Below are 17364 nucleotides of genomic sequence, written 5' to 3'. Positions count from 1 at the left end.
CCATGTTTGCTTTCTAAAAGCATGGTGGAAATCCTCCCAGTTAAATCTTACTGTAATTTAGGCTATGATATTTTCAAAGTAAATTTGTGTTATTTCATTCATGGCGAGTTACGTACTTTGAGCTAGTAACACACACTGACCCATCTACTTATGGTTTAAATGCTAAGTGTCATTCCTGTTTGGTCCTCAACACTTGCTTTTAAATCCAATGGTGAATTTCAACAATGTTCCATCAACAATGTTAAGGAGGAAGCAAAAAGGACTGTACACCTGATCCAATTTTATTTTGAGCAGTTGCCTTTTTTAAAGAGGTGATTATTCATGTTGGCACGAGATTAAACATTCCTCGCGAAATAATCTGAAGCTAAAGATGTTATATTACTACCCGTTTATACGTGATGTAATGCAAATCTTCAGCCAATATATACACTTTCCCCCAAATTAACTCTATTCTAGGGTGTACCATATACATACACATGCAAAACCTACACCTTATTTGGTTATACCTTATTTATGTCACAAGCTGCTCTATTAGATGTTCATCATCTTCACAGGATAAAAATTTGGGATATAATGTCCCCAGTTATGAGCTGATGCTTATATTGTAGAAATGCAAGTAATCATTCTACATTGTATCTCACCTAAATGTAGCAGAGCAAAGAACAACTTTAAAACTGTGGTTCTGGGGCTTCCCTGGTGGTGTAGTGGTTGAGAATCTGCCTGCTAATGCAGGGGACACGGGTTCGAGCCCTGGTCTGGGAAGATCCCACATGCCGCGGAGCAACTAGGCCCGTGAGCCACAACTACTGAGCCTGCGCGTCTGGAGCCTGTGCTCCGCAACAAGAGAGGCTGCGACGGTGAGAGGCCCGCGCACGGCGATGAAGAGTGGCCCCCGCTTGCTACAACTAGAGAAAGCCCTCGCACAGAAACGAAGACACGACACAGCCAAAAACAAAAATATATATAAATAAACAGTAATTATCTTTAAAAAACAAACAAACAAACAAACAAAAAACTGTAGTTTTGGAAAGCTCTAGGATTCTGTGGCACTCTGTGAGGGCAGGCCCTCCCCCGGCCTAAACCAGCAATCCCCTTTTTATCTGGTTTATATATGGGGGTCTTCTAAGATACTCATAAGTTTCCTCTTCCAAAGAGTAACTCTTGTCTTTGGTTATGTCTCTTGTCTTTACTTTTATTTCTTGAACATAGATGCTCCTTTTTCTATGTATTCCCTCTTCTGCCTTCTAGAAAAACTTGAAAAATTAACCTAGGCACACAGCCCAATGACTACTACACTCACCAGGATTCCAAGCTACTTCCATTGTCTTACCACAAGAAATCTGCATGTACGTTCCTGATGCCACCTCAAAGACCGGGGCAAGGATGGGAGGGGTCCAATAGCGCATCATTTCTACTTCCACTGCAAAGGGCTCTTTCAGCTGCAAATATTAAAATCTGTTCCTTTGTCTTCAGTTTTACTTTGGGTGGTGGCGTTCTGACCACAGCCTGCTTAATAGTGCATGAAAAATTCATATCACGGCTAGCTGGAAACTGCAGCATACTATTCATTCTGGCTATGAAAACATTAGGGTTTTGGGCAAGCAAAAAGGTTCACTGCATGTTCATTTGGGGAATGATAAGCTCCTGTTGGTGGCTTGTTTGGCGTTTTTAGTGAGCTGGGGAAGGGACCCATCAATCAGTGAGTTACTGATATTTGGAGGGGCGATTCGTTTTTTTTTTTTTTAATTTTATTTATTTTGGGCTGCGGTGGGTCTTCGTTACTGCGCACAGGCTTCCTCTAGTTGTGGCGAGCGGCGGCTTCTCGTTGCGGTGATTATGGCACATGGGCTTAGTTGCTCCGCGGCATGTGGGATCTTCGCGGACCAGGGCTCGAACTCGTGTCCCCTGCACTGGCAGGCAGATTTCTAACCACTGCGCCACCAGGGAAGTCCTTGGAAGGGGCGTTTCTTGAATATGTAGCAAATCCATCATGGTGTCCGTAGCCAAGATCTGCTTCTGGATACACTTCCATCACGTGGAGTAGCCCAGTTCATCAGACAAGTAAGTTTCCAAACATGTAAACATTATCTACAGTATCTGCTGCCACGTGTTAGACAAACATTTGCCCATAAACAGACTCTAAGTCTCTCAAGAAATAGGCAGATTCTGCTATGTGCCCAGTCTGTCAGTGATGGACGGTCGCTAACTGTGTGGCAGATTGCATTCCTCACTTTGTGCCAGGAAATCGTGGTGCCAACTCTTCCTGAAAACACCTTCAGAATCTGGAGGCCTCACTACCATGCAGCTCCCAATAATTCCAACCAGCCAGGCATGGAGTCTGGTAGGCTGTTGTTCCTTTTTTAAAGTTGATTTCCTATTACTGGAAGAATTAAATCAGGCTTTGCTTTTCCTTTTCCTCGCTTGCTTCTCTGTCTTTCCGCTCATAACCTTGGAGCAGTACTACTGTTTAAGACGGTTGCCTCAAAAGCAGCTAATGCTTCATTGAAGGCTGCTACTGAACTTGAAATAACTCAAGAACTGAGGTAAGGGGGCAAGGGAAGCAGAAGCTGACAGTCCTAAAAATGAAAATTAAAGAACAGGAAATTTGTTCCCCTCCCAAGAGTCACTGCTGGGGTTACAGCTTGTTTAGAAGCTAATTATTTGATTTTATAATTACCTTTGTGGGTTGCAAAATAATTACTATGGAGGCAAATCTCCATCTGGCAAAATAGCAGAGGCGATTGTTCTAAAGTTCACACCGAAACAAAAGCAGAGTCAGGACGGTTAGCTCTTAGGTGGGGATTAGAAATCCATCCCCTTTTGTCACATGGGCCAGCCTGAAACCCACATAAAGGTCAGAGTAGGAGTGGGGAAAGGAAAGATACTCCACAAGCCCAATTCGGAGGAGTTGTTTCTTTTTAGCTTGATTTGCATTTTAAATCTGTCCCTCTGCGTACACTAGGACATCATTTAGCCTTTGAAAAGGACTAAAACTGCAGTTCTGGTGAATGACACCGACATGTGATTGAGTCCCTTTCAATCCTACGATTAGATGTGGTGTTAAAATGGTCAGTATCGGTATCTCCTAATTATAGGAACTGTGATGTATCAGGGGTCAGCAAAATTTTTCTGAAAAAGCCAGAAACTAAATATTGGAGGGTGTGCGGGTCTTTGCTGCAGCTCCTCAACTCTGCAGCTGTGGTGCAAAAGCCACCATAGGCTGTACGCGAACGATTACGCATGGCTGTGCTCCAACAAAAGTTTATTTATGGACACTGACATCTGAATTTCGTATGAGTGTCTTGTGTCGTGAAATATTCTTCTTCTTTCGATTTCTGTCAGCCGTTTGTAATTGTAAAAAAAAAAAAAACATTCTCCACTACAAAAACAGAGGGAGGGCTCAGGGACCACTGCTTACCAACCCCTGATCTAGATGGGTTTTAGGCATCGCAACATCTTCAGGGAAGAGAAATAATGATCTCACAGGTGGAAGAAACTCAGGACAGAGGTGACTTGAGAGCAGGTAGAGGGTATCAGCGGCCCCTGAGGTTTCCCAATTCTAACCAAATGCACTCTCCACCATATAATTTCCTCTTGCGCTTTTTAATGAACTGACAGTTTGCTTTTGGTGTTCCTTTTTACCTGAATTTTCCTGAAAGAATCACTTTCATATTTAATTAATCACTTTAAGAAGTGAAACCTCATTGGCCAAAACAAGTAGTCTCTTCTTAGAGGTTCACATCTCAGAAGCAGCCAACCATGGCTGCAGAGATGGAACCAGAGGGATGGCCCAGGTACAGCAGCAACAGCAGGTGACACGGAGGAAGCCATGACCACTGATCCTCTGTTCCCTCCTCCCTAAAACGGTCACAATAGTATTTCCAACCTTAAAAGGTTGTTCTGATGATTACAAGGAAATAATATGTGCAAATTATAAAGTGTAACATAAATAGAGTTATGTGTCTACGTTTTCTAAACTTATCGGTTTTCTTAAACAGACTGAATCAACTCTCTTCTTGACCATCAACTCAGAACCTTCTCACTCTCTCTCTTAATAATCCTCCAGGGCGACAAAAATCCAAAACACAGATAATGAAAATCATTGGAAAGACATAGAGAAATGGGACTTTATCTTCATTGCTGCTGGGAACGTACAATGGTGCAGCCACTTTGAAAAAGAACCTGGCAGCTCCTCAAATGGCTAAACATGGTGTTACTGGATAATCCAGCAATTCTACCCCTAGGTATATACCCAAAAGAAATGCAAACATACATCTACACTAAAACTTGTACATAAATGCTCAAAGAAGAATTATTCATAATAGCCAAAAAATGGAAACAACACAAAGCACCATCAACTGATTAGTGGATAAGCAGAATGTGTCATAGTATAGCCAAGAGTACACAAGGAGGAAAGGACACTTTTCATAAATGGAAAACTGAACAGCTACATGCAAAAGAAATTAAACTGGACCCCTATTTTACAACCTACACAAAAATCAAATCATCATGCCCCATCCTTTCAGCCATGTCTTCAAACTCTATAAACACCTATTCACGTCCTAAAAGTTCTTACCATTTGGATTAACTAGCAAACTACAGAAATGAATATTTGGGGCTAGCAAACAAGTTTTGATCCTTCCCCTCTCAATACAGTTGTATGTGTATATTTTATCTATTGATCTTTTTTAATCTCCTTTAGACATATGGGTATATTTTAAGCTATAGATTTTACAGATATTTTAAACATTTCTTCTCCTAAACTGAGTGAATATTTATAGATGTCTATAAGTCAGAAAGATATTAGAGCAGAAGGGGAAATTATTTGCGAAATTACATATGAGTTCAAAGTTATGCTGAAAATAAGGCAAACTGACTTTGAATTGCTGGTGCTTGAAAGTGTTACTGGGCCTTTTTATGAGTCTGTAACAGAATAGCAGAATCTTGGTCTTTTGACACTTACTGCTTAGGGTCTTGAAATGACCTTTCTTGGCTATGAGTGTCGGACCCTGGCCCTTTCTCGTCTGGTCCCTGCTTAAGCTCTGCCAGCAACACCATCGCAAAAACCTACTCAAATTTGCTCCAATATAATATAGGAGTGGGGGAATGTGGCTGATGAATCTATAGAGATCATTATCCTCGCCTGTATACTTCTGTATATGTGTACAATTTTTCATAAGTTTTGTTGTTTTTTTTAAGGTAGTTTAATCATGCTACCTCTGCTTAAAAATCCCTGTGCTACCTTCGGTGTCGCTGACCTAAAACAAATGGACTGCCAGTCACTTCTCCAGCAAAAAGAAGGATTTATTCAGGATCAGCAGAGAAATGCAACTGGGAGTCTACAACCTGTGAAGGTCCCCAAACAGCAAGGAAAGGAGGATGCTTTCATAGAAGGGAAAAGGAAGTTGGGAGGGCTTAGTAAACAAAGAGTCCCTGGCTTTTCATTGGCTGAATCCTTGCCAGGCAAGAAGTGGAGACTTTCTTTTTCCTGTTGGGCTCTGCTATCCTCCCAGGGCATGAGCGCTCCCCTGTCCGGTCTCCCAACTCTACTTAATTGAGACTTCTGTTTATTAATATTTTTACAGTGCTCACTGAATGAAATATGAACTCCTTCATAAACTGTACCAGGATTTTCCTGATTTCCCTCTTGCCCAAGTCGGGCCTGACACTCTCTACTTTCTGCCTCCAAAACACCTGCCTCGGGCTTCCCTGGTGGTGCAGTGGTTAAGAATCCGCCTGCCAGTGCAGGGGACACAGGTTCAAGCCCTGGTCCGGGAAGATCCCACATGCCGTGGAGCAACTAAGCCCGTGAGCCACAACTACTGGGCCTGCACTCTAGAGCCCGCGAGCCACAACTACTGAGCCCGTGTGCCACAACTACTGAAGCCCACACGCCTAGAGCCCATGCTTTGCAACAAGAGAAGCCACCGCAATGAGAAGCCCGCGCACCGCAACGAAGAGTAGCCCCCGCTCGCCGCAACTAGAGAAAGCCCGTGCGCAGAAATGAGACCCAATGCAGCCATAAATAAATAAATTTATTTATTTATTTATTTATTTATTTAAAAAAAAAAAAAAACAGACACACCTACCTCTCTCAAACACTTTTAAAACTTCTGTGCATGTATCGGTCTACCTATGTCCCTGTGCTACATTTAAGGTCTTTGAGCACAAAGACCACACTATCTTACCGATTTTTATATTCCCAATGCTTAATCTGGCACATAAAAATGCTGCAGAAATGTATCATCAGAAAAAAAATGAAGAATTGCCCCAACATATGTTTCTAGACTACCTCATGTCATTTTTCCCTACATTCCACCAATTCTACCTGCTGAACTTCTCCCCTTTTCTGGGCAAGCTATGCTCTTTTGCAATTTAAAACATTTGCATTTTTTTTTTTTCTTACCAAAATGCCCTTCCTTATTTATCTGAGAAAACTCCTCCATTAGGCCCTAGTACAAATATCACCTCCTCTGGGAAGCCCTCCTGCCTTACACAGTTAATGGCTTCCTCCAATAATTTAGCAGTTTGCTTTCCTGCTGCTCTAAGGTCAATTCTTCAAAGGCAACAACTGGTTATTGTACCTCTTGGTATCTGAGGGGGCCCTGCACACACAACCTGCTAATTTTATAAGCAAACGTAAGAGAATCAATCAATAGGTCAGTTGTGTGAGTACAGTCTGCCCTCTGTATCCGCACATGCAAAATCCACGGATGCGGAGGGCGGACTGTATTCATTGCACTGGCCATTTTATATAAGGGACGTGAGCATCCCTGGATTTTGGTACCTGCAGAGGGTGCCTGAAACCAATCCCCCAAAGATACTGAGGGACGATTGTACGTGGAAACTTTAGCAGAATTTTTAGAGCCCACCTTCATTAGAATTCCCCCCCTCTTTACACCTCTTCCTAACACCCCACTAAGCCCTTCTTCACTCTCTTCACCACTGTCCGAGCACATGCTTTTCTTTCCAGGGTTCCAAACAACCTTTACACCCTGCCCAAGTTAGAGCCTTTCCTAAGCTCTCCTGAGTTCATGGAAGCCGTTTCCTGCCTCTACCCCTTGCCTAGGTCACGTCTTCCCTAGTTGTCCCTTTTACTCTCAGTGTCCATTGGGCCCATGTCGATAGATTTCTCCAGTAATTATTGTTCTGGAGAACAGTACAGTACAACAGTAACAATACTTCATCCAGCTCTTCACTTCTCCTCTTCCGGAGAAACAACTGGATCTCACCTTGCCTATTTTCTGGAATGCCCGACTGGCCAAAAAGTGCTTAGTCATTGTAAATTTAGACATATACGTGAGCCCTTTTATCTAGAATGAACTGGTCATGATTGTTAAAATTCTAAAACCAGCACAACAAAATACTTTTGACATGCACAATGTTGAAGGGGCTCTTCCCCAATCTCACTTTTACTTGCTTTTATTAGCAATATATGTTTTCACTGTTAAATACAGAGCAGAATTGGTGCGTTCATCTTGGACCCAATCCAGGGATGTTTAATTACAGAAGAGACCAAAGGGCGCACAATAGCAGGAGGAAAAATCCAGGACAAAATTGAACTTGGCGGTAACAATACAGATGACAGTAATCACAGCTAATATTTCTCCAGCACTTTCTCTTGCCAGGCACCATGCTAAGTGCTTCGTGCTAATTGTCTCATTTAATCCTCACAACGCCATGCAGTAGATAATATCGTGGTATCCTAAAGTCACCCAGCTAGCAAGTGGAGGAGCCATTATTTGAAAACAGGCAGTGAGATTCCAGGAGCCACCTCTGGACCACCACTAGAAACTTCTTCATGAAGGAACAGTTCTGTTAGTAGCCCTGATGCCAAATGGTGGCTGAATTTTGGAGGACTGCTCACCTAATCTTTAGGCACCTCAGTTTTCTCATCTGCAAAAAGAAGGATTTGACCCACAGAAACTCATAAGGCATTCTTCCCTAAAAAGCTGTCTTGTGGAATGAACCCTACAGAGTAACAGAGAAGTATTAAGCAAATTGTTTTTGTTCTAAAAGTTCACACTGGAATCCACTAGAATAACGTGTGAAATATTTCTAACTCTGAAAACAAAATTTGGAAATGCCTCTAGTGAGTCAATGGATTAGTGAACTTGTCTATGAATATTTGAAGAATACAAATCATATTTAGTGAAATGAAAACAACCTTGAAATATTGATTAATCACATGTAAAAGGCACTGAGTAGTAGCTACAATCAATGTCTTGTTTCAACACCATACACAAGAATAAACTCAAAATGGATTAAAGACCTAAATGTAAGGTCAGACACTATAAAACTCAGAGGAAAACATAGGCAGAACACTCTATGACATAAATCACAGCAAGATCCTTTTTGACCCACCTCCTAGAGAAATGGAAATAAAAACAAAAATAAACAAGTGGGACCTAATCAAACTTAAAAGCTTTTGCACAGCAAAGGAAACTATAATCAAGACGAAAAGACAGACTGAAAAGACAGACCTCAGAACAGGAGAAAATATTTGCAAACGAAGCAACTGACAAAGGATTAATCTCCAAAATATACAAGCAGCTCATGCAACTCAATATCAAAAAAACAAACAACCCAATCCAAAAATGGGCAGAAGACCTAAACAGACATTTCTCCAAAGAAGATACAGATTGCCAACAAACACATGAAAGGATGCTCAACATCACTAATCATCAGAGAAATGCAAATCAAAACCACAGTGAGGTATCACCTCACACCAGTCAGAATGGCCATCATCAAAAAATATACAAACAATAAATGCTGGAGAGGGTGTGGAGAAAAGGGAACCCTCTTGCACTGTTGGTGTGAATGTAAATTAATACAGCCACTATGGAGAACGGTATGGAGGTTCCTTAAAAAACTAAAAATAGAACTACCATACAACCCAGCAATCCCACTGCTGGGCATATACCCTGAGAAAACCATAATTCAAAAAGAGACATGTACCACAATGTTCACTGCAGCACTATTTACAATAGCCAGGACATGGAAGAAACCTAAGTGTCCATCGACAGATGAATGGATAAAGAAGATGTGGCACATGTATACAATGGAATATTACTCAGCCCTAAAAAGAAATGAAATTGAGTTATTTGTAGTGAGGTGGATGGACCTAGAGTCTGTCATACAGAGTGAAGTCAGAAAGAGAAAAACAAATACCGTATGCTAACACATATATATGGAATCTAAAAAAAAAAAAAAAAAAAAAAAACATGGTCATGAAGAACCTAGGGGCAGGACAGGAATAAAGATGCAGACGTAGAGAATGGACTTGAGGATGCGGGGAGGGGGAAGGGGAAGCTGGGACGAAGTGAGAGAGTGGCATGGACATATATACACTACCAAATGTAAAATAGCTAGCTAGTGGGAAGCAGCTGCATAGCACAGAGAGATCAGCTCAGTGCTTTGTGACCACATAGAGGGGTGGGATAGGGAGGGTGGTAGGGAGGCGCAAGAGGGAGGGGATATGGGGATATATGTATACATATAGCTGATTCACCTTGTTATACAGCAGAAACTAACACAACATCGTAAAGCAATTATACTCCAATAAAGATGTTAAAAATATATATGTATGTCTTGTTTCTAAATCTATCATCTGATTAGTTTTTACACAGGCCACTATAAGACAGAGGCTTCAAAATATTTCTAAAAACTGTTTTTAAAATGTTTCATTTCTATTAAAAATTACTTGAAATTACATTTTAATACACAATTAGTAATGACATTGTAATTCCTACAATAATTCCTCACTACTAATAGACTCAAAAGAAATTCAAATAAGAATAGAAAATATATATGAAATTATATAGAGAAATACCTTGTTTTCTAGAATAGATTTCTCCCTAGAGTTGATTTTTAATTATTTGTAAATTAAATCATATTCTCCTATTGACTTCCAATATAAGTTAGGTGATACTTTAGCTATGTCTCTTGCAGCTATTTTTTAAAAATTAATTTATTTATTTTTGGCTGCGTTGGGTCTTTGTTGCTGCGTGCGGGCTTTCTCTAGTTGCGGCGAGCAGGGGCTACTCTTCGTTGCGGTGCGTGGGCTTCTCATTGCAGTGGCTTCTCTTGTTGCGGAGCACGGGCTCTAGGCACCCAGCCTTCAGTAGTCGTGGCACGTGGGCTCAGTAGTTGTGGCTCCTGGGCTCTAGAGCGCAGGCTCAGTAGTTGTGGTGCACGGGCTTAGTTGTTCCACGGCATGTGGGATCTTCCCGGACCAGGGCTCAAACCCGTGTCCCCTGCATTGGCAGGCGGATTCTTAACCACTGTGCCACCAGGGAAGCCCTCTTGCAGCTTTATAATGTTCATAACTTCTAATCTATTTAGCTAAAAATTTCTCTCCCTCTATTCCTACCAATGCTAGCCTCTCTATCAAGTATGTAAGGCAGATAAAATTAAAGGTACTAGGAAATTGTGTAGTTTCTTCTAGTTCTATAGCTTAATAAACCTGGCTTATCAAGACTGCACATGTATGTAACACAGACACACACACACACAAAACAGTACTTAATTTTCTACATTCAGTATAGGTGCCATATAAAAAAATAATCAACTTGAGGCACAGTGGAAAGCACCTTAGTTTCAAAGACGAACAGAGAAGGATTTCAGTGTTTTTTCTACCCTTCACTTGTTTGTGGCCTTTACACCAAAGTGCTACATAAGCTTGTTTCCTCATCTGAAAATGGCTTCGGTATTGAACCAAAACAGCAAAGATGAAGGAAACACAAACTGTCTTTGGCCATTAATGGTGAACTGTATTCTACAATTTTTTAAAGTAATTTTCTACTTAAAAATAAGGTCAGGAAAGCATCCTTAGTACTAGTTAGTGGACACCCGGAACTTAAAAAAATACTCTTAAGTAAAATGGCAAGTGCCAAAATGTCATTTCAACTTTCATATGTTCACTGAGCCAGGGATACTCTTTCTTTTAAAATTTAGTCTATATCAGCCAAATACTTTTAGTTATAGATCGTCTTTAGACTGAAAGTTATTAAAATATGCTTTAAATATGTTTCAATATATTTTATATATGAGGAAATTAAGAATGAGACTCAGTGAGCAATGCCTCTATAAAATTTTCCCCGTGTAAAATTTCAAGTGAGGGCTTTCCAGCTGGACCAGTATTGTCCTTGGTTGCTACTAAATGACCTCAGTGGTGCTGAGGAGAAACCTAACGTATTTATGGTGCTGGACACAAGGCAGGTACACCCCACCGCAAGAAATGTCCTCCTCTACGGAGCCCTACCAAATCTGTGAGCATTACTACAATCTTTACTACACATTTTCTTTAAAAGAGCTGGCTCTCCTGGCATGCAGACAAGATGACTCAAATTGAAAACAGCTTCTGGAGAGCTTAGCTCACAGAACATCCACTCATGACAAACCATCATTCAAGGTCAATCTCTGCAGAAAGTGAAATTTATCTGAACTTCCTTTCCCTTCACAGTGGGCAGTGCTGCTTTGGGCTCTGGCAGTAAAAGTAGAAGGGTTAAGCTCCTGACCTCATTTTATGTCAGTGACTAACGAAGCACACCCCACACTGGAAGGCAGGATTAGCAAGTGTAGAATTCAGCAAAAATTAGGCACCACAACATGAGGTCTCCCCTAAACAAGAATCCTTTGAAATTAAATGCTTTAGTCCTATCAGGTAATATGTGAACATCCATAAGTAGCCCCTTAAGACATTCTGGAGTGTTTGAGGTGGTAGGGATGATGCATGTTGGAAGCGGAAGCATGGTGTTCACAATTACACACAAGAACACACATCCTTGAGTGTAGACACAGATCTTTCCTTACTGTAGCAACGTTCAGAGATCCTAATTTAAATAAACCCCCAAGGTTGTGGAAGTAAACCATTTGGGAAGCAATTCAGTCATCAGAGTGACTCATTTAATAAATATTTTAGCCTGCATCTCATGCTGTATTACATTAGATGGTAAAAGTCTGGCTTTAGATCGCCCCATTAATCCATTTATATTCCCTAGGCGTCAGCAGCTTATAGAGTAACCAAAGGGCCAAACGCATGTCAGTGTGTGCTTCTCATAAACAGATATCCTCCCCCAAACCTAACAGGAGCTGCCTCAGCGTGTTTTGTGCGCCTTCCTTCCTCCTGCACGATTTTCCCCTCGGATGCCTAGTGCCATCCGGCACAGCCTCTCTGGCAGTTTAATCAAAGAAAAGTATAATTACGCTAGCAGGACTCTAATTCTGAAAAGACATTAGCCAAACCAGTCGCTTCATTACGCTGCACCTCAGAGGCCAGCAGGAACCGGAGAAATTCTAAGTGATAACGCGTTCTTCCAAAGGCAACAAGCGAAGCGGCCTGGTGGATGGGAAAAATCTGCCTGCCCACGCAGGTGTGAGTGTCAAGGCAGGCGATGAGCTTCAGGCTGGCCAGTAGCTAATGCTTTCCCTGCAAAACCTGCTGCCTAAAACTTTTCCGAGACCTTCAGTGGCCCTCCGGAGTCTGCTCTAAGAGCTGCTTCGAACTGCCTGGGAAATGCACCGCCCCACGGGCGCGTCCACATCTGCAGAGGCTTCTGCCCGGTCCGCGCAACGCTGTCCCTCCTCCGTGGCTCCTTTTGCTCAGAGCCGCCGGCAGCCCGGCCCCCTTTCCCCGCCCCGCTCCGGATCGTTCTCGGAGGGGGCTCTTTGGCTCGCAGGGCACACCTGGAGGAAGCCGCTGCCGCCCCTCCGCCACCTCCCACATTTTGGCCCTTAGGCATCAGCGCAAGAGGGACCAGCGGCGGCACTCCAAAAATCACGGCCATGTTCTACTCGGAGCGGACATCATTCAACAACTCCACAAGTCTAGTCTCCAGGGCGCTGTGGCCGAGGCCCAACCACCGCTCCAAAGTGAATCCACCCGAAGCCCACATCTGTAACCCAGCCCAGCAAAGCTTATATCCTATCCTAACGCAACGATGGGAGAACAGCTAAGAAGCCCAGAACGCTAAGAAAACTGGCGGGAGCATCTTCTTAAAGCTAATTATCTTGCCCCCGATGAAGCCCCTAAAGCCCCACCTTCCCCAAGAGAAAAATCCCAGAGTTGCCGCTTTAACTGTTTCAAACCCCGCCTGTAGGGGAGCATTTCCATCAAGGGTCTGTGCACGGATGCGGTCCGGGTTTGGCTCCGGGCAGCACTCTGCAAAGTGCCGGACGGGCGGGCGTCACGCCTGGCTAGAGGGCGGATGTCCCCGCAGTTCTCCGGGCAGAGACGACGGCGACGCCCCCAAACTGGGGACCGGCACGGCCGCCTCCCGCGCTCGCCGCCGCCCCGACGCGCCCCGGTACTCACCGTCCCGGGCGTCCTCCCCACGACTGCAGTTGCTGCAAATGTGTTTGATCTCCTTGCCTAGTTGACAATGGATCACAAAGGACACGTTGTTGTTGCTGTCGTTGGGGGCGGGCTCCTTCAGGGGCTTCAAACTCAGCAAATAAAAAGCTTTCTTTTTGGGTCTCTGGGAGCTCGCGCCTGGCACCGCGCCCTCCCTGCAGCGCGGCGAGCGGAGCGCAAACCTCCTCGGCTCCGCGGCGCGCGTGGGCTCCGCCATCCGGCCCCCGGGCGTCCCGGGCCGCGCGCTGCTCCGGCCCCCGCGCGCTGCCACTCGCGCCCCGCCGCCTGGCCAGCATGCCCCTGCCGCGCCCCGCACCCGCGTCTCCAGAGCCGCGCGCCCGCGGCGGGGCGGGTCAGGAGAAGGCGCCGAAAGGGGCTTGACCTCGCCGACCTCCCTGCCCGAGCCAATCCGGATCCCGAGGCCCGAGTAGGGTTTCCGGAAGGCGCTCGGCGGTCCCACCTGGGATGCTCCACTCCCGCCTCTCCCGCGGCCTCACGCGCGCCTCCTCCACCGGCAGCCCCACCCTCCGTACGTCTCAGCGCCAGCGACCTGAGCCTGTCGGGTTTGCAGCTACCTTCGCTCTCTTCGAGCTGCAGGGCAGAACGCTAGCCTCCCCTCCCCCTTTTCCTCGAGCCTCCCGCTGCCAAATGAAAGCAAGATACACCACACAGAAGGCAGCTGCGCTGGGAGCCCTCGGGGTGCAAGCGCCTCTCTGGGACCAGAACAGATTACCATTCTCGGGTGGGTCCAACCCACAGCCCTTGACTTTCACTGGAGCCGACAACCTGTTACAACATAACTGATGTTCTCACGTTCAATAGAAATTCCCCGACCTGAAGGGGGGGCCTCACACCAGTGTCATTAAAACTTAGAGCGAAAAGGGACAGAAAAGGCTGCTTTCGTCAATCCTCAGGAACGACAACTTGCAACTTTGGGATCCCAGCTAATTTGGCTGAAGATTCCCCGCTGTCTTAGCACAGTGAATAAGGCTTAGCAAGGCAAATGACATCAATTGAGAGCTCTAAAGAAAGAACAGTGTCTTAAAGCAAACCCATGGCTCAATAATAATAACAGCTACAAGTTATCGAGCCTTTGTTTGATCTGCAAGTTTCCTGAGGTTTGTTTGTTTTTTTTTAAATGACGCTATATCTACACAATAATCCTGACTCCGGTATTGTGAATCCTACATCACTTTTTGGAGAGCTAAGGCTTAGAGAAGCCTCGTAGCACAATCACCTTGTGTGCTTATTTTAAAAAGAGACTTTGGGGGCCTCAAGGCCTGAGATCCTGGCTTAGTAGCTCAGCGCAGGGCCCAGGAATCTGTAGTTTTAACAAGCTCCCCAGGTGATCTTGATGCAGAGCCTAAGTAGGGAAACAGGTGTTTACAGCCAGGTGTGCCTGACACCACGCCTGTTATTCCCTCCACGCCCCATTCCCTGTGAGCCCTTGTCCTGCTTTCCAGCCACTGAAACAGTGTCAGTTAAAGGATATCACCACCAATTGTTTCCAGGAACTTCTCCAAAGTGAATTTCATAAATACCCTGTGTCTTCCACTACCACAAAAGGCAGGTCGTTGCTACTCTCTCCTCCCACTGGGCAAATTCTACACCTACAACTCACCTCATAGAGAAAAGAGTCGACCACCCACTGGGGGTATTAAATGACTGTGTTATAATATGCTTCTGATCACCCCAATTCTCCCACCCGGTCATTTACATTACTTCCCATCTGCAAAGCATTCTGCCCAAACCAGCACATTCCAAGCTTCATTTGCATTCTGTAGTTAGGAACACCAGGTGTCCAGCTGCCATGGCCTGCTCTAGAAGGAGATGTCAGGGAATCCTAGGATTAGGGTTCTGCTCTCTTTAATTACATCACAACCCAGTCTCTCCCTGTGCCCAGTGGGGCCTTCAGGGACCCCTCCCTTCTCGCCTGGATTACCAGCCAAAGCAGCCACAGATAAATCTCAGTTTCTTCTCATGTCACATTCACATCACTTGGTCCCTGACTGATTATAAGCCTCATCTTAGAGGTGGCCAAGGATGCATTTGCTCTGCTGGAGAAGTGTATGAGGGAATTTATTGCATTGTGTTTTGGGCAAATATTTGTTATTCTCTTTTTCAAATCCTAGATCCCTCTCCCAAATTGTATCACCTCTTAACTACCTTCTGAAAAGAAAAAATATACATACATCTTTTCCTTAAATGAGTTTTTTTTAAATTGCATGCCTTTCCCACCTCTCTGTCCACAGATAAGAACAACAGACCTGCAGAAACCCTGCAGGGTCGTATTAAAACAACGGAGCCCACAGCAGTCTTATTCGCTTGCTGAATACCAAACCAGACCTAAGAGCTCAAGTGTCTCTATCTTAACTGGCCAAGTTATGCTGCAGTAGAGAGAACACTGACACGACCACCAGCTTAGTCTCAAATATTGATGGTGATGCCCTACAGCTCGGGGGCCCTTTATTCAAGTTTAGTGTGTAGTGGCCTAAGGTGAACCTCAGAGAGCTGTCCCCTTGTTCGGTGCTTCATCTTCCTAAACAGTCTTCCCTGAATCTGCAGCTTCTAACTATGCTGGCCAATAACGGTATCCATTAGCCTCATGTGGCTATTTACACTTTAATAAATTAAAAGTAAATGAGATTACATCTCAGTGCCTCAGTTGCACTAGCCACACTTCAAGTGCCCAATAGTCACAGGTACGTAGTGGCTACTGCATTAGGCGGGCCAGGTGGTAGAACATTTCCATCAGTGCTGCAAGTCCTATAAGACCTTGCTCCTCTTAGAAGATATGAATGCTCGTGTCTCGCGCTGAATTCGAAGGCTGAGAAGCCCAGTCTTCTATGGTTACAGCAGAAGGTGGGTGGAGAGGGGAATATACCTTAGTGCTGGCTGCAGTTTGGAAGAAGATGCCTGTGTCTGATGGCTGCCAGCACCCCCTTTCCTCTGACCCGCAGCAGGCAGCAGAACAGGTGTGCACACATGTCTGGCATTTTCTTCTTGATCCTGCTCTGTGCCCTGAATGCTGCCTCAGCGAAGCTGCCTTCTGCCACCCATTACTCTAGTGTCCCTATAGCTCTCGATGCCAAGACATGTCATACAGAGTCTGTGTTGGTTGCATCCCATAAGACAAACCTGTGTTTAATTATGATCCTTGTAATTACGCCTCAGCTCTATTGCTGCCTTTGATAATCATCTCCCTTCACTGACAGTGGGAGAAAATAAATGGTCATCCTACGGCATTCTTGGAAAATATAGATGGCATTGTGGCATTTTTTTTGACTTTTAAGAGAAAGGAGGGAAAGACAGTCCAGAGCATTTCTATCACCTACCTCAGGGGTTCTCAACACAGAGCCTATGTGACTTGCATGTGATTTTTTACCCAGATGATCTAAATGGGATAGAAGAAATGCAGCCTCTCAAGCTCTACCCCAGAATCTGCATTTTAACAGATCCTCCTGGTGATTCAGAGGCACATTAAGGTTTGAGAAGCACCTGCTAGGAATCAGCCCGGTAATAGTATTAATTGCCTACCAGTGGAGCACACATTTTGATTCTGAAGAAAGTAGCAGATAGGACCCCTGATCTTGCAGAGCTTAAAATTTAAGGGAGAGGATGCACTCAATGAAAGGACATATGACAAAACACACCCAAGTGAAAACATGTGTGTAAACTTATAATTAGGAGCAGCCATGGAGAAAAGCACATTTACTATCTGAGTGTGAGCGTGTGTAAAGGGAGTTCTGCAGTGATTTAATGTGGAAGAGATGGAGGTGATGAAGGAGAATTTCCCTGGGAAAGTTGATCAGCAGCAGTTGGGGTCAGAATGGTGGGAGTGGTGGTGGCAGTGGGGTGAAGGCAAGCTCATTGGCTAGAAGGAGTTCATAGTCGGGGAGGGGATAGTCAAGGATGGTCATTAGTCTGGCAGGAGAGTTACACTCAGCAAGGCAGGGGGTGAAACCAGCTTTCCAGAAGATGCCACCATTATGATGATGGGAAGGCAACTG

General features: G+C 44.5%; 1 protein-coding gene across 3 annotated transcripts in view; it reads right to left on the bottom strand.

The window, feature by feature from the left end:
* The window catches only part of LOC132374341 (phosphatase and actin regulator 1), a 299168-nt gene that overhangs the window by 231676 nt on the left and 50128 nt on the right, over positions 1 to 17364 (bottom strand). Inside the window, exon 1 of one of the 3 annotated variants that reach the window (XM_059937943.1) lies at positions 13316 to 13571. The exons of 1 other annotated variant lie outside the window; for it this stretch is intronic. In XM_059937943.1, the coding sequence (XP_059793926.1) occupies positions 13316 to 13571 (256 nt within the window). Of the gene's footprint in view, positions 1 to 13315; positions 13572 to 17364 lie in introns of those variants that run through there. One more of the 3 variants, XM_059937945.1, reaches the window with a different exon arrangement.

Source organism: Balaenoptera ricei, chromosome 11, assembly GCF_028023285.1.
Source record: "Balaenoptera ricei isolate mBalRic1 chromosome 11, mBalRic1.hap2, whole genome shotgun sequence".
NCBI classification, from domain to species: domain Eukaryota; kingdom Metazoa; phylum Chordata; class Mammalia; order Artiodactyla; family Balaenopteridae; genus Balaenoptera; species Balaenoptera ricei.
This window is presented reverse-complemented; position numbering and strand designations above follow the sequence as displayed.